An 18,206-nucleotide genomic window follows, 5' to 3' on the forward strand; every position below is an offset into this window, starting at 1 on the left:
TCTTTTATTTTAGGACAATGAGGAAAAACCTTGAAATATTTTTTGCCCTTTCATTTCTTTTCAAATTTATTATCTATACAAAATTTGCAGAAGAGATTAATACATTGGATAAGAATTTGAACTAGATTTCATTTCCCTCCCAACTCCAACATCAGTGCCCTTTTTGATAATTTTAATAGCTTTTTTCCTTATAGCACATGATTATTGACTATATAATATACTTGTATTAACCATGTAATAATACATAATAACAACTCCACCTCCTCATTCCAAATTAAAGTTATCGGGAAGGACTTTCTGAAAAGAGACTTAAGTGAGAAGAGGGGAGATAAGGTTTTTCTTCTTGTAACAAAACCAACCCTTAGTTTCCCCTTTAAGCAGGTTTAAAAAGAACTGATAGCCTCGCTTCCTCTTTAAAATGCCTGTTACCGTAGCAAATGGGTGGTGTGGTTTGGTCTAGAGTGTTTTTTAGCACATTGTGTGGGCTTAGGTAATTTTTTGTCTACTATGGGTATCGCAGGAGGCTCACATTTTTATGTATGGTTTTTTGTATAATTATTGATCTTGTCTCCTTGTGGTGTAGAAATTATCCAAGAAGTTAGTTCAGTTAAAATCAACAAGTTTGGATTACAGAATAAAGTTCTAAATGATTACTGGTCTAAAAATTAAAACATAAGAAAGGAACAGAAGGACAAATCATAAAATTAAAGTATTAACATTTGGCTTTAGCAGAAGTATTTCTTTTAAAAATCTCCTATTATTGGCTATGTTGGACTGTTATGAATCTGTTGGACTATTTATTACCTAACTAGTATAGTCAACCCTCATTCATCATCCTTACAAAGGCTGCAAGCCTAAAGGAGGGACAAAAATAGTCTCATTGGTTCTAAAATAAACCCTGGAGTTCTATAGGAGAACCACCTGTCTCTTGGGAAAGATGAGAAGGTTCCCATCATCTCAGCCTCAAAGCCATCTTTTTGTCTTAGCCATGTTTTCCATTGCTGATCACTTGCTAGGAAAACATTCCAATGAGTGTACAGTGGGTGTTACAGACCACCAAAAAAGATGAAGTGGAGATGCCCAGCATGCCTCACTATTTATAAGAAAATATTTCTCCAAAAGATGGGAAAATCTAAGTCTTTAAATACTCTGGGAGAGAGGAAGAATGGAAAAAACTCTTCCATCTCTGTTCCATTGGTTCGTGAGATTTTCTCACAAATCATTTGGATAGGCCATTAAGCAAGTCACATAATGACTGGAATTTTCTATTAATTGCCTCACTTTGGGTTTCTGGCTAAAGTATCTGGCAGCAAGACTGAAGAACAAGCAAAAGAGAGAACAGGCTGGTGGTGGTGTGGGAATGTGAGCGTCATTACTGGTGGCCTGGAATCCTGACTTAGGTGAGAGGGCCAGAGGGCTGTCTCCGATAGGGTGGTCCACTCGGATGGATGGAAGTAAATGACTTGGCTGCTTGTCTTTTAAACACAAACACAGTTTAGTCTAGCTTAACTCTTTGTTCCAAGAGGTTACTTCACTTGCTATTTCCCTCAGGAATTTCATTGAGCAGGTCTGACACAGCACACACACATTGGTTTGCCTTCATGGACCATCAACCTTCCATTGTTTTGGCTTTGAGAAATGAGAACTTAGTTTAATCCTGTTTTTCTTTAGGTATCTGCTTTCTAAATCTCTTTGTGGTATGGGTGCTCAGTCTCCCAGTCAGGGTCCAACCAGAGAAACAGAACCAATAGGACATGTACATACACACACACATTTATCAAGGGATTTATCTTAAGGAACTGGCTTATGCATTGTGGAGGCTAAGAAGGTCCAAAGTTGGTAGAGCAGGCCGGCAGGAAGAGAAGCTCACAAGTGGGTTGGAAACCTACGGGCATAGTCTGAAGCTGTTTTCACAGGTGGAATTTCTTCTCTCCTTCAGAAAGCTTTCACCCTGCCTTTGAGGCCTTCCAACAACTGATTGTCAGGCCCACCCAGAATAATCTCTTACTTAAAGCCAATCCATTAGGGACTTTAATTGCATCTGCAAAATCCCTTCACAACAGCAGCACCTAGATCAGTGTTTAATGGAATTACTGGGGACTGTTCCATCCATCACATTGGGAGGAGCTAAAGAGGAACTGCCTAGAAAATCCTAGTGCCACCGAGGTGCCTGTGCAGACATTTATTAGACCAAGGCTCGGTTTAATAGGGTCTTTGCTACTCTCTCCAAAAACAGTTCTGTCTGGGCATTCAGTTATATAACTTTCAGCTGCGTGCTTCAACCAGGGAAGCATGGTTGGCTAATCTAGTCAGGATTGGGCCACACTCTTGGGTTTTTGCTTGTAAAACAAGCTTTTGTTGACTGAAATTGTTTTCCCATTGATTGACATTCTGTGAGCTTTTTAAATGTTTGTTTAAACTTAAAAGCTAAAGCATAAGAGCCACTGCCAATAGAAAACTAAGCTCTTATTTCACCAGAGAAGCTATTTAAATGATCTGTTTGGGGGTAGGGGTGGAGGAGGGAGAGGGATTGGATGTGGCTATAAAGGGGCAGCAGGAAGGGTCTTTGGGGTGATGGAAACGTTCTGTACCGGGACTGTATCAATGCCAGAATCCTGATTGTGATATTGTGCTCTAGTTTTGCAAGATGTTACCACTGGGGGAAACTGGGTAAAAAATACACAGGATCTTTCTATTATTGTTTACAGTGCACGTGAATATAGTTATCTCAAAATAAATCAATTAAAAATGCTCCATTTTGTGAAGCAGAGGATCCTTTTGTAATATGAACATTTTCTAATCCATCTTTTAAAACTAATCACGTTTTCTTAAGGAAGTAGGTATCTGTATATACTTAGCCCTGTGCTGGGAATAAAGTATATGTTCAGTATATATAAATATAGAGATGAACCTCACTATGTTGCTCAGGCTGGACTTGAACTCTTGGGCTCAAGCAAACCTCCACCTCAGCCTGACATAGCTGGGACAACAGGCATGCACCACCGCGCCAGGCTACTCGATATATATTTGATGGGTAGAAGAAAGCATGCCTGATGGGAAAATTTTAGGTGACCGTTGAATGTGGTGTTTAATATAAAATTTTTTTGTAAAAATCAGGGTCCAATTCTTAGATGAAATATTTGGCATACTGTAAAGAGATATAGAGTCTTTACTCTGTAATGATGACTAAGAGAAGATGCAGTAATCTCAAAAGTAATTCCAGAAATATACCTAAAGTATAAGTCCAAAGGAAACCTCTAGAAATGTGCAGTAAGTAGTTTTAAGACAAGTGGAATATCATTTTATCCTAGAAAGTTATATAGATTGAAAATAAAAATAAGTTCAAAAGATGTAAATAAACTTGTGATTTGTAGATCCACTCATTCAGTAAATATTTGCATGCCTATAGTGTCAGGCAGGTATCTGCAGTTCCAATATATTTCAGGTACTGTCCTAATAGGTAAACATTGATGTCCTTGAAGGCAGCCATACCTGTCCCAAGTCTCCATTGCTACATCTGTAAAATCTGAGAACCACATGGATTTGTTTTTCTCGGTGTATAATAGTTCTGATCTTACTGCATGGATGTATAAAATGAGAAGTGAAATTCAACCAGTTAATATAAAAATAACGTTTAAAAATATCTATAAGCAGTAAGAAGAGATGAAATTTACAAAAGACTGAAGAAAGAAAAGAGTGCTAAGGTCTAAGTCTTAGGGCCGAGGTCCCCAACCCCAGGACTGTGGACCAGTACCTGTCAGTGGCCTGTTAGGAACCAGGCTGCTCAGCGGGAGGTGAGAATGAAGCTTCATCTGTATTTATAGCTGCTCTCCATCACTCGCATCACTGCCTGAGCTCCGCCTCCCTGCCCATGTAATTTTCTGATATTTTTCCTTAAGGCTCCTCTCTACTCTTCAGCCCTGTTTCAATGCATGTGGCCTTGTTTGTCTTATTGACTGCCACAATTTCAAGTGCCTAAAAGAGTACCGGGAGCATAATAGGTGCTTGGGAAATACAGAATGAACGAATAAATAAATATTTGCCCTACCTCTTTTGGCATTCTTAGCTAAAAAAATAACCAATATCTACAGTTCTTTTCAAGAAACACACTGTCACTTTGGATCTCAGAATTTCTGCTGCCGGTGTATTTCTTTCCTAATGTCGATATACTTTTTACTGTTGCATTTACTACCTGCAGTTTATTTCTAATGATTACACTGTCTAATTTATAGATGTAAACAAAATCCAAAGAAAACAAAATGGACACCAACATCCCTGCACTGAAGACCGTACAAAAAAAATCTACAAACAATTCTTTTAAACATTAATTGTCTTAGATATTTTCAGACTGAATTATTTTCTCTTTTTAGGGATATAGTATAAGAGACTAGAGTTAAGAATGGGAAGGTGGGACTAAACTTAGTTTAGATGTTAAGAAACAGACATTTACAGCAGACAGAAGGAAGCCTATGACAACAGGAAGTTGCCTCGGGGCGGACGTGGAGGCTGACCTGGCTCTATGCACAGGGCACAAGGCCACACCACCACCGTGGACAGGGCTTGTCTCTTTGCTTCTCCTTTTTATCAGCTCCCTTAGGGGCTGATAACCTCTGTGACTATCTACCTCTCTACTTCCAAAGCTGTACAAATGGTCAAAGAACAGCAGCAAGCCTGTTCCCTAAAAGCGATTATAATCTACTGCATTAGTAAATACATTCAGGGTTCCATCCAGGAAGTGATCCTATTAGGAAATATTATCTATATCAAATAAAACTCTCACCAAAAAAGATGAGGGTTTTTTTTTGTTTGTTTTTTAAAGGAAACCACAGTTCCATGTTCCACCCCAGTGGAGCTCACTGGCAGACACGTCAGTTCAGGCCTGAGTGGGAGTGAGGTGGCTGGTGGCTGGAGCCGAGGCGCTGTCCTGCGGGGAGAGCTGGGCCAACCACTTGCTGGTCAGCCTTTGGAATTTTTGGAAGTAGTAAAGCTTTTGGTAAAAAAAGGGGGCTTTTGTCTCCCAGAATAGCAACAGTTATCATCATTTCAAACCATGACTTCTATATACAGCAAGCGCTACTATATATATACTCATGTATTGTTTATATAGGACTATTTTAAGATCTGTCTCACATTTTTCTGGCGTATTTTACGGTGGGAAAATTCAATTGGAAAAAATGCACTTAGCTCTGGCGGGGATGGTAAGGTAAAATAAGTACTTAAAAAAACACATGAAGTTTGTTTTTGTTTTCATTTTAGCTTCAAACTGTACAGAAATAGCTAAGTGATAGTTCCCCAAATGAAATTGTATTGCTTCTCCTGAAGTTTCAGCATCGGAGCTCATAGTGTAACAGTAGCTCGGCCACCACCACAGCCGGTAGGGGACCCGCGAGGCATGCGCAGTCGTCCACATCTTCAGTACAGAAATCCGGGAATATGGCTTTGTGTTATGTGACTTGTAATTCAGGGTTTAGTTTTCTTTTGATTTTGCAGCTGTGGAAGTGAGGGGACATGGAGAGGAAAAGGACCTGTCTGTGGTTAAGAGTAATGTGGGTACAGAGACCCAGGCGGCCCCCGAGTGTGGCGTGGCTGTGGCAGGGTGGTGAGGGGCTGTGGCCCGGTGACTGCCAGGGTGGGCGCCTTTCTGCCTGCTCTGTGCAGAGGGTGGGTGTTGAGCCGGGTGCTATGGAAGATGGGTGTAAGAAACAGGAGCTTCCCGTCTAGCTGGGAAAGATCACAAACCTTAGTATCGGGCAGAGAGAGACAAATGCCTCAAGAGAAATTTAGATAACACTGGAAGTTCGGAAATGTGAAAGACAATTTCTACCTTTGGGGAACAGGAATGGCTTCCTGGTGAGTAGGTGATGTTTTGAGCAGAGTTACACGTTAAGGACAACATTATAAAGGACGAAAAAGGCGCAGGATAGGGAGGAGGGCATTGCCAGCAGAGGAAGGGTGAGTGAAACCAGGGAGGTGCTGGTTGGGAAACGTCAGGTACGTTGTCGGATTGGGTGGACAGTGACAGCGTAAGAGGAAGAGTGTGGAGGAAGCAGCATGGAAGGGCTGGCGGGCGGAGAGTTGGGTTATAATCGCCTTTGAACCCTCCTCTAAGGGATTTTTCTCCTTAATTCAGTAGTGGATGTAGTGGAGTAGGAACAGTAGAGACGAGCGTTGGGGGTTGGCTTGGCGGGGGCCTGGGGGGTGGGGCTGAGCATTAATACAACGCGGGATCCAGAGTTTACGAGCTAACTGGGGAGACGACCTCGTGGTAGATGCGGTGCAAGTCTCTTACCAACAACTTCTCTCTGGCCGGGCGCGGTGGCTCACGCCTGTAATCCTAGCACTCTGGGAGGCCGAGGTGGGCGGATCATTTGAGCTCAGGAGTTCGAGACCAGCCTGAGCAAGAGCGAGACCCCATCTCTACTAAAAATAGAAAGAAATTATATGGACAGCTAAAAATATATACAGAAAAAATTAGCCGGGCATGGTGGTGCATGCCTGTAGTCCCAACTACTCGGGAGGCTGAGGCGGTAGGATTGCTTGAGCCCAGGAGTTTGAGGTTGCTGTGAGCTAGGCTGACGCCACGGCACTCACTCTAGCCTGGGCAACAGAGTGAGACTCTGTCTCAAAAAAAAAACCAAAAAAACAAAACAAAAAAACTTCTCTCCCCCTGCGTTCACAAAGGAAACTCACTAAGCCACGATGTAATCGTGGCATTCGCTCCAGTACTCACAAGTGCTCACTTCTTGTCACCTGTTGAATTGAGGAGACAGCTTCCTAGTGTGCAGGGGACACACTGTCGGGGAAGGAGGCACAAGAGCCAGATGGCTGCTTCTCATTCAGTATTTGAAGGCTGCTGTCAAGACACATCCTTGCGCAGGTTGCTCTCCCAGCTGAATGTCCCTGGCTTCTTTCACTGTTGCTCGTGTGGCGTAGTTCATGTATCACACAGCATTTCTCCTCTGTTTGCCTCTTGTGAAATACAAGACTCAAACACAGGATTCCAAATAGAGCTAAGTATCATGGGAGAATCGCTTCCCTTTTTCTGAAGTTGTGTTGCCACTCGGTTATCATGACATGTGGCTGGACCACCTGTGATCTCTCTATCCTTAAGGGACCTGCTGCCACCAAAGAGAAGGGCTTGGGGAAAGGCGGTCCTGTAGGGCGGCATGCAGGGCTGCGTTTCTCCACAGCCGGAAGTCTGCTTAAGCTGCCGAGTGCCTCTTACCACTCTGTTACCTGTTCCCTGCTCCTCTCTCCCGTCCCCACCTCCTGCCTCAGTCACCCCTGTGGCCATGGCCTTGGCGGGTGCCCTGACTCCTGCTAGCCCTTCCTGGATGGTAGTTTTACAGGTGTGCACATATGTAGAGTTTCATTGAGCTGTGCACTTTACTATAGGTGTGTATTCATTCTTCATTAAAAAGGAAGGGAAAAAGGGAGAGAGAGGACAAAGATTTCAGGGTTTAAGGCTGAGTGATTGGAAATCCAATGGTGTCATGCCCAGATACAGGAACTCAAAGTGGGAGGTGTTATTTTGGAAAGGACAAGCCAAACTGTCCCGATGACACAGACCTTTTCTCTCTGGTTAAGGCTGCCTGGCAAAAGCAGGCCAGTTTGTGCCTCCCTGTTAGAAGCTGGAAGGGCTGTAGGGAAGTCACACTGCACAGAGACCCCGTGACCTGGGCGTGTCGCTTAAACTGTAATCCTCAGATCCTTCATCTCTGACCTTTATCTCAAGCATCTTTTGTCAATTTGATTCTTTCAACTGCTCTCTGCCCCTTGAAACAGTTTTGTTTTTTGTTTTTGTTTTTAATGTGGCTTCCAAAACACCATTCTCTGTATTCTCAGCCCACTGACCACTCCTTCTCAGTCTCCTTTTTGGCTACGTCTCAGTTTGCTGAGCTGTGACACTCCGGCATGTCACAGGCTCGCTATCAGCTCTTCTTTCCATCCTCGCCCTAAGTGGTCCCGTCGGGCTCTGGCTTTTCTCCCATCTGTGCTCTGACTCCCAGTCTTCATCTGTAGCCTACGTCTCTCTCCTTCCCTCTCCTGAATTCTGGACTCATGTATCTAACTGCCTATTTGACATTTCCACTATGATGTCAAACTTAACCTGTTGTCTGAAACTGAACTGATTTCTGCCTTCCAAACTTACACCTTCCCCAGCCCTCCTCGGTAAACGGCAACTCTGTGCTCTTTGCCATCCAAAAGACCTTAGTAATCCCGACTCTTCCTTCTCGTCTGCCCCACATCCAGTCCGCCAACAAACCCTGTTGGCCCTGTCCAAAATACTCAGTCTGTCCAGAATTCAGGTACTTCTCACCCCCCGGTCCCCAGCGCTGTGCTCCGTCCCTTGCTTTCCTGAGTGACTTCCAGACTTGGGTTTTCCAGCCTCAGCCCTTTCCCCGCTGCCATTCACCTACCACCAGCAGCCAGAGGGACCCTTTAGAAACATAATGCGGATCGTGTCGCTTTCCTGCTCAGAATCTCCCAGTGATTGCCATCTCGAAGTAAAAGCTAAAGTCCTTACGATGGTTACACGGTCCGCCTTCACCCCTTTCCCTCCTGCTCACTGTGTTCCGGCTTCACTCTCTCCTGTCCCTCTGCCTGACACCCAGACCTGTGGCTCCTTCGAGTCTTTCAGCTTTGCTCACGCGTCACCTTGTCAGGCAGCCTTTCCCTGGCCATCCCATATTAACTGTGCTCCCACCCGTACTGTTCTGTTCTCCACAGCACATTTAACACAATGTGATATGTGTTTTGTCTCCTCCCCTTAGTGTCTGTCTCCCCTGCTAGAATGTTCCTCTTGAGCCAGTCCCTCGTTTTGTTCCCTGCAGCATGTGCCTGGCACCTGGTGGGCAGTCAGTAACTGCTTACTGAAGGAATAAATCAATTCCTGTGACTACAGTTCATCGACAACTTTCATAAAGCATAGTATTGTATGGCTTATAAATTATGTTCATAGGCCTTATCTCACTTGATAAGTTTGTGACTTTTTGTCACTCAGACTAAATCCAGTTCTAATTGTATTTAAAGTGTATTGACTTCCCTGACTGCTAACATGAACCTGGCTTGCTTGGGAGATCTTAAGTATGGCCATTAAAATGTATCATGAGCCTCATTTTGTTAGTTACATGGGACCTAAATTCTGACTTAGCATTTATTTCTTTTATCACTAGTTCCATAGAACTCCCTCTTGGGAACTTTGTTAATTCCTATTTATTGAATTATTATCGTAATTTGTATGTTAGTAAGCTGGAAATCCTTTAAAAGCAAAGGCATATCAAATGCTTCATTTGCCCTATCCTTGGTTAGTGAGGGCGCCACAGCGTCACACAAACTTAGGGAACTATGAAGCTTTGCATCCTGTGCTGGTGCTGCCCCCTGGAGTTGTGCAACACAGCAGCGACGGTGAATAGAAAACGTGTGGCCTGAGTTTCTCATTACTGGATTTTCTGCTTGTTTTTTTCCTGCTGTTTGAGTGGCATTTGAGGACCTCACAGACTCCGTTAGCCTTGTGCTTGTGTTGTTGGGTCTTTTTGACTATGGTCTGTCATTTTTATTAGCGCAGCTGTATCAAGTTGTTCCTGATTCCTTTGCACGTCCGCCCTGTTGACTTTCTTCCTTAGCCGTTTCGGTTAGGCTGCGGGCTGTCCTGTTCTGCTTCAGTGACATCAGCGTTGTCTGAGAACAAATGAGTCCATATCTTCATGAGATAGTCACAAATCCCTTGTCAGCCTAACCACTGTGCTGTTGCTTATGCCCATCAACATGCACATGGGTCCTATCTGTCACTCAAAATTTGAGCCCAGAAATGTGATAGAGTTAAAGATGCAAGTGTGGTAACCTGCTACCATTCTGGGCTGGGTTACCAATCCAGAGGGAATATGCAAGCGATAAACTTTGATTGTGGGACAGTAGAAGCAGGCAGAGGTTGAAATTTGATCCCAATTCTGTAATACCCAGATGTCGATGATTGTAGTTACTTGGTCTCCCAGTGAAGACATGGTTCTTGTAATTCCATCCGTGCAAGGGCCCTGCCTTGAGCGCATGGCGGTTATAGAAAGATGGACAGTCTAGGCTGTTTCATATTATAACTTGTTTGTCATTCTGAATTTGAGTAGAGATACATTCATAAAGCCCTCTACTCTGAAAACAGACCTGCCAAGATTCTCTTAGGCCTGGCTTAGTGATTCCTTTTTCCTACATTTCTAGGACCAGAAAAGGAGGAGAAGAGTGAAGGGTTTAAATATCAGGAGAGTTCAAAGTAACTGGCACACTGCAAGACCCCTCATAGCTAGCCAGAAAGGGCTCTCTCCAAGCCCTAATTGTGACGGCAATTTATGCTTTGATCTGTATACAGTTCATGAAATTGGCCAGGTGTGGTGGCCCATGCCTGTAATCCTAGCACTTTGGGAGGCTGAGGTGGGAGGAAGGCTGAGGTCAGGAGTTCAAGACTAGCCTGAGCAACAAGGAGACCCCTTCTCTACGAAAAAATAGAGAAATTAGCCGGGTGTGGTGACATGCACCTGTAGTCCCAGCTACTTGGGAGGCTGAGGCAGGTGGATCGCTTGAGCCCAGGAGTTTGAGGTTGTAGTGAGCTATGATGATGCCACTGCACTCTAGCCTGGGCTAGAGTCTCAAAAAAAAAAAAAAAAAAAAAGTTCTAAGTGTTCTTTAATATTTACAATTACATGATTTGTTGATTGTTATATTTTCATTCTTCTCTTTGGAAGTTAAGAATCCTTTAGTTTATAATCTTTTAGTTTTTAATTTTTCTCAGGGTTGCTTTTCTGCTTTCAATCCTGACTTAATTCCTCCAGTGCTCAGGTTAAGAAAGGGCTTGTTTAAGTTCAGTTTTTTAAAATCTCTGTATTGAAAAGTTGTTTACATTTTCCTTTTGATGGATCTCTTGATAAGAACTAAAGTCTAAATTCCCTGCAGTGAATGCTCAAGTGGGGAGGTGTACTGAATTTGCTATCGTCCGAAAGCCTAGGTGAGGCAGGGCGGGGGGAAGGTGTTTTTTTTTTTTTTCCTTTTGGTACTGCACACAGAGAAGGAGATTCAGGAGTTTCTCACCAGGACTTCCAAAACTAAAAGCATGTGGCTCTGGGGCAGATACAGAAGTTCCAGTGACTGAGGTGGAAGGTGTGAGTGGTAGCTGCAAGTGAACTCTGAGGAAAACTTAATTTTCTGTCTAAGAAGGCTAATTCACATGAATAATTTCTCCTAGAGTAGGGCCCTTTCCAGTCAGATCTGTTGGTGCTATTGAGCTGGTATTTCAAGTATGTCCATCTGCATTTAAACGAGTTGCTCCAAGACAATCTGATTATACAGTAGTTACTTTGGTGAGAATAGCGCCTCAGTGGAATGGAAACTTCATTTTGAGTCTAATATTAGACCCTGCTTTGGAAAATTCCTTTTAAATGATCACAAGCTGGGAATAGCAAAAGAATTTAACTTTCGACAGACAGCATTCACCAAGAATTTTTAACTGCTTATGTTGGGTCCTTGGGAAAGCAGATGTGAGAAACCTACCGAACTGAACGGGCGAGAGGAGAATTGACTTGACCTGATGCATGTTTCTCTCTATTGCTGATAAGTTTCCTCCTCGTCGCCATTGCTCAAAATATTTTCATTCTTTGAGCATGAGTGTGCTAGGGATGAAAATTGTTAGGATGCCTAATTGTCTAACAATCTAAACTTCTGGGCTTACAGACGCTGTTGCCCATGAAGGAGTCTGAGGCAGAGCAGAAGCCGGGTTAAGAAAGGGTTGGGAAACCACAGGACCAAAGCCGGTTTCTAAGAGTGCTGGGAACTTGATCAGACCTGGCCTTCAGAGCATATTTTTAATTTGTCTGTCTGGTCGTGTCTGAGTGAAAACACCCAACTTAAAGTGTCAACTAAACCATATTTAAAGCCACTACACTCCCACCTCCCACCACCCAAAAAACCACACCCTGTCATTTAAATCTCTCTATATAAATGTTAACTGATTATGAAGTTTCCAGATCATGTCTACTTTGGCTTAACTTGTGCATATGTTTTGCTTTGCATGCCTTGATTGGGAAAACCAATGCTGGTGTTTGAGAGACGCGTTTACTATTTTAAAAGATCTTTCTGAAATTGAAATGCATCTTTTAATCACTGTGTACATTTAATTTCATGTTTTTTCCCTCTAAGCTGGTAACAAGTTGATGGTGCCTTAGAATTGAGCAAAAATATTAGTAAGAGTTGCCACTCACCAATCGCCCAGTGGACCCCAGTCACTGTCTTTGCTGGGTGCCAACATCATTTCTGATCTTCACAACAGCTCTCCGCAGTAGCAGTTACTTTGAGCCTGGTTTTAGAGATGAGGAGACTGAAGCTCAGAAAAGTTACATGGTTTGCTCTTGGTTGTACAGCTAGTAATGGCCAATGAGTGGGCGTGCTGGAGTTCAAATCCAGGACTGTTCCACTTAAGAGCTCATGTTCTCTTATCATCTGCCCATCCTCTAAATCAGCAGTTCTTAAACATTTCTTTTTTATCTTAGGATCCCTTTAAACTCTTAGAAATTGAGGACCCTTGAACTTTTATTTGTATGGGTTATATCTGTTTATATTTACTGTATTTGAATTAAAACCGAGACACTTAAAACATTTATTTATTGATTTTAGCAATGCCATTTTTTTAAATTTTTCTTTTTCCTAAGAGACAGGGTCATGCTCTGTCACCCAGGCTGGAGTGTGGTGGCACAATCGTAGCTCACTCTAATACTGTAACCTCGAACTTCTGGGCTGAAGGGATTCTCCTGCCTCAGACCCAAGTAGCTGGGACTTAACAGGTGTGTGCCACTACACCTGCCTAATTCTTAAAATTTTTTTGTAGAGACAGGATCTTACTATGTTGGCCAGGCTTGTCTCAAACTCCTGGCCTCAAGAGACCCTCTCACTTTGGCCTCCCAAAATGTTGGCATTACACATACAAGCTACCACCACCACTGGCCTTAATTGGTAAATGTAGGTAACTTCTATTCCAGGAAGCAGAGCTTAATTCCTGCCTTCCACTGCTCCTTAGGGGGACAGGCCAAACTTAGTGACTTGCTTCCAAAGAACAGAATTAAGGAAAGGGAGAAATGAATAAGTTTACACTGGAGAAACCTGGGAACACCTTTACCAAGTGATGAAGGTGGACATCATCAGTGATGACCTGTAACCATTGACGTGATGTAACTAGAAAACCCATAGCTCCAGTCTAATCATGAGAAAAACACCAGAAAAACCTAAACCAGAGGACATCCTACAGGAGACCTGACCAGTACTCCTTAAAATTGTTAACATCATGAAAAACAAGGAAAGACTGAAAAACTGTCACAGACCAGAGGAGACACGGGAACTATAAATGCAGTGTGGTACCTTAGATTGGATAATGAAGCAGAAAGAGGACGTTAGTGGACAAACCACTGAAATTCAAATAAAGTCTGGAGTTGATTTACTAGTAATATATCAATGTCTATTTCTTAGTTTTGACATCTGTAATATAAGATGTTAACAGTGGGCAAAACTGGGTGAAGGGTATATAGGAACTCTCTGTACTACCTTTGCAACTTTTCTGTAAATGCAAAATTATTCTAAAATTTTGTTTTTAAGAAATCTGTTGTCTCTTGTACTCTGAATGGGCTGTTTACCCATGTATGATTTTGTATCATCGTTGCCACAGTCCCTTGAAAAATACTGGTTCACTGAGTTACACAAATCTTAAAAATGTTTACACATTGCATTATTCAATAATTTTAAAAAATCACATTCATTAATATCAACACCTCTCTCATCAGATAAGTCTAACTATTGAGAAGCTTTCACACTCACGATGGATACAAGTTTCCCAAAATTCTAACTTTCCATTGAAAGCTCAAATATTTTCATTGGCAGCAAACCTGCCCATTGTTTTCCTTGATGTGACAGGTTCATTTTGTTCATTTTTGAGAAAATGTCTGACAAATACCTGAGTCTAAATAACCATAGTTTGTCTAATAGTCGTTCTCCCAAGTAAAGATGTCGTCTGGTGAAGAAAGTGGCTGATCACACGAGTGCCTTTCCTCAAGACAGCTGGTGTGGTTCCGAGTGCAACAGAATGTTTCATGGTACTTCCCATGTTGTCATGTAGAGTATTAAAAGACATGTACTCAGGGTCAAGATTTTTTTTTTTTTTTTTTGAGACAGAGTCTCGCTTTGTTGCCCGGGCTAGAGTGAGTGCCGTGGCGTCAGCCTAGCTCACAGCAACCTCAAACTCCTGGGCTTAAGCGATCCTCCTGCCTCAGCCTCCTGAGTAGCTGGGACTACAGGCATGTGCCACCATGCCCGGCTAATTTTTTCTATATATATTTTAGTTGGCCAGATAATTTCTTTCTATTTTTAGTAGAGACGGGGTCTCGCTCTTGCTCAGGTTGGTCTCGAACTCCTGACCTCGAGCGATCCACCCGCCTCGGCCTCCCAGAGTGCTAGGATTACAGGCATGAGCCACCGCGCCCGGCCAGGGTCAAGATTTAATGACACTAATTTTTACTGATTGATCAAGGACATTGGTAAGTGACTTTTTCCTTTCGACTGTGCACGTGTGATGGTGGAGAATAGTGACCACTAGCACGGTCGGCTCCCGGGACTTGCTCTGTGCTAAGGTGCCTCTGCACCGTCAGTTCAAATATCAACACGGTGAAAATGGCCCATAGCATCTTTGTATTATAATAATATTAATAGTTTGACCTCACCGACATCCTAAAAGGGTCTTGGAAATCCCTGTGGGACTGTGGACCACTCTTTGAGAACTGCTTTCTTAAAGTGGCAGTTGCTAAAAGGGGACATAGGAACAGCTGACATTACTGAGGACCAAATCCAATCCATGCAAAGAGCCAGGGTGCAGTGCAGTATGTGTAGAGGGTGACACTCTTTTTGCTAATGGCTCATAAGCCTTTTGCATTTGTTTGTGATATTTCCATACCATCTTTAAATGCTGGAATGGAGACTTTGATAATTTGATATCTGTGTTTGCTGTTATTTATTTATTTATTTATTTTACCATAATCGTATATAGGATGTCGTTCAGGAAATTCAGAAAGTCACCTCTTAAACTTTTTCTTTTCTTTAAAGGTAAATCTCACCTGGCTATTGTGCAGCGGGTAAACAATGAGGGAGAAGGGGATCCGTTTTATGAAGTTCTGGGAATTGTCACCTTAGAAGATGTGATTGAAGAAATCATCAAATCTGAGATTCTAGATGAAACAGATTTATACAGTGAGTAGCATTGTCTGAGTGTATTTCCCAAAACCTTTGCTTTTTTTTTTTTTTTTTTTTGTCATGTTGCTTGTGAGTCATCTGGCGTTTCTCCAGCTGTTGTCTGCCCCTGTTTATCACTGCGCACTGTGTGGGCTGCGCACAACCCGCCAGCGCGTTCCAGGCCCTTTAGCAGAGGGAAGGGAAGGGGCAGACCCCGTAATGGCAAGTACCAGTGTGCTTAGGAAAAGCCAGCTGCTTCCGACCGTCGATCTGGGCATGGCTCGTCCTGGACAGAAAACTCGCTCCTGGTTTTGAAATTTATTTTACATGTATAAACATAATTGTTTTCTACTAAATTTTTAATTTATTACAGCTAGGTAAATTATTTTCAGATAAATTTCTGTTTCTACTGAAATTTGTAATACAGGTACTTAAAAACTGAATGGGATTTGTTGTACATAGTAAGAATGTGGTTTTCCTCTTCTCAGCTTCTCTGCCACCTTTTCTGGGGGGAGGAGGGGGGGGAGTGGATCAGGGAAAGGGGGAGGTGAGCATTCATACCTCATTTGCCCAGGTGTAGACTTGATCCTGCGCTGAGTGTGAACCTGAATGCTGTCTGATTAAAGCGCACAACTGGATCCCTGGACTGTGGAGCTTAAACCTTCTTCCATAGCCTCACTCTCAGCACTGTGCGAGGGTTTCATGATGCCAACGTTGGCCCAAGGCCGGCGAGGTTTGGGGCTCTCAGGTTGGATGGAGAAAGCATCTGGGCTCTGTTTATCCTACTTGGCTCTGAAACATGGCTTGGAGGGGGACATGACGGTTCCAGTGGGCTGGGGCACTTGGGACAAAGCCTGCCTTGCTCAGAGCAGAAGGATTTTATTCAGTCCTGCTTGAAGGGAGCATCCCTCATTTTAAACCTGAGAAAGTCTTCACGCACCCCTAAAAGAATACATTTTATATTTAGCGAATGACTGTCTTCTGCAAATGTATCCTGTTTTTTCCTCACATTGGTGTATCATTCTCAAAAAACACCCTTTCCCAGGTCTGTTTTACCTTTCTGACAACTTGAGGGGTAGTGAGAGTAATAAAGAGTAGAACAATTTCTGCACATCACAAGTAATATTCTTTTGGTTTTTCATAAATAAGGTTCTGTTGGCTCACAGCCACGCTCATTCATTTACACTTTCGCTGCCCACCAGCATGGAGACACGATAGCCCTGCAGAGCCTAAAATATTTACTCTCTGGCCCTTTATAGAGGAAGTGTGCCAACCCCCATTCTGGATCACCTTGGTATTTCCTTGACCTTGAGGATCTCATGGTCTGGAGTAGCAATGAAGCAAACAGATCTTACTGAAATGCTATTCTGCGAGAACGTTCTTGTTTGTTTCTTAAGGGGTTTTGTTTGTGTGTTTTCTTGCAGCTGAGGCCAGGGGACTCTTGCAGACAGGGACACATTTCGCTGGTGTGTAGCACAGTGGTGGGTTTCGCACCAGGGTGTGCTGATGTTGAGTAGCAGGAGACTGTGAGCTCCAGGCTGCAAACTGTTTGTGCCGTTCTGTCGGGTCTGTGAGTGCTTTGTCCAGATCTGCCTAACCATGTGCTCGGAGAGGCTCTCTGAAGACCTTCATGAAGTACATTTACTAACCAGGTTACCTGCTGGTACTTTCTTTGGATCGTGCCACGACTATAGTACGTGCCGATTTGATGAGGATTCTCTCTCCCCCTTCCACTTTCTTTCCACGTGCTGTTTGTATGTAGAGCGCCCACATCTGGAGGGACAGTCTAGCCTTTCCAATATATTTTGTCTTTTTCATTCAGAAATGAGCCCTGGTCTCATGGTATACATTTCCTTATTTTTTCTTTTTTCATTTCTCCCTCAGCTGATAACAGAACGAAAAAGAAAGTGGCCCACCGTGAAAGAAAGCAGGATTTTTCTGCCTTTAAGCAGACAGACAGCGAGATGAAGGTTAAAATATCACCACAGCTCCTCTTGGCCATGCACCGTTTCCTAGCAACAGGCAAGTGCCGCTTATCACAGTTGGAGATCTCTGCCAACCCTGGAGCGTGCTTCTCACCCACCACTGACGGGGTGGGCTGGGGGTGGACACCGGGAAATGGGGTGATAAGTAATGCCACTTTTGTGTTTTGTTTTTTGTTTTTTTGTTTTTTTGTTTTGTTTTGTTTTTTTCTTTTTAAATTCTCTCCTCTCCTATGTTCAGTGTCGGCATGAACCCTCTGAGACATTTACCAGGGGTGGACCAGTAACTTAAAATTGGTCTGAAAGGTAAGGATGAATGTTAGTGCCACACTGCATGTGTACCGTAGGCGGAGCATCTCCCCCGGCTAGGTGTGCGGGAGAGCCCGCCCGCGGGGCAGGCTGGCCGGCAGGGCTGGACAGCCGTGTCCGATCTCTCTCCAGCTTGCCTTGGAAGAACAGTCGGACGTCAGTGGTGACGCAGGGGCTGTGATTCGCAAAGAAGAAAAATAGGTTTTCAAAATTAATATCTTTTCTGGTTTTAATGAAATCAGAGATTCTAAGAACTTTGACGTGGATTTCTTGGTGGCCTCTTCAAATCAGGTCGTTAACTTGGGCCCATTCCAGGAGGCAAAGGTTCACATTATTAAAACCACCAACCCAGCCGGCACTGACTGCTCCACAGAGGTCAAGGTTGAATGGACTTAAGAGACAGACCAACCCTTCTCACATCCCCCAGTGGCTCTCTAGGTGAAGGGTGAGCTCTGTTGGCCAGGGGAAGTGAGGGGAGTCTGAAAGTACCCAGTGGCTTGTAGAAGACATCTGTGTCCAAGATGGGCAGCCAGTACTTCCAGCTGCATGCAGTGTACCCGAAATACTTTGAAAAGAAGGCTGACGCAGCCACGTGACGGAACACTACGTACTCTTTAAGATCACGTTTTCAGATATACGGAAATACCCACAATATAATATTCATGA

At 43.4% G+C, this 18,206-nt stretch overlaps 1 protein-coding gene across 2 annotated transcripts in view; it reads left to right on the plus strand.

The window, feature by feature from the left end:
• The window catches only part of CNNM2 (cyclin and CBS domain divalent metal cation transport mediator 2), a 137,413-nt gene that overhangs the window by 94,067 nt on the left and 25,140 nt on the right, over positions 1-18,206 (plus strand). For both annotated transcript variants that reach the window (XM_069461194.1, XM_069461195.1), the window contains exons 2-3: positions 15,124-15,267; positions 17,134-17,271. In XM_069461194.1, the coding sequence (XP_069317295.1) occupies positions 15,124-15,267; positions 17,134-17,271 (282 nt within the window). The remainder of the gene's footprint in view (positions 1-15,123; positions 15,268-17,133; positions 17,272-18,206) is intronic.

The sequence above is a fragment of the Eulemur rufifrons genome, chromosome 28 (genome assembly GCF_041146395.1).
Source record: "Eulemur rufifrons isolate Redbay chromosome 28, OSU_ERuf_1, whole genome shotgun sequence".
Taxonomy (NCBI): domain Eukaryota; kingdom Metazoa; phylum Chordata; class Mammalia; order Primates; family Lemuridae; genus Eulemur; species Eulemur rufifrons.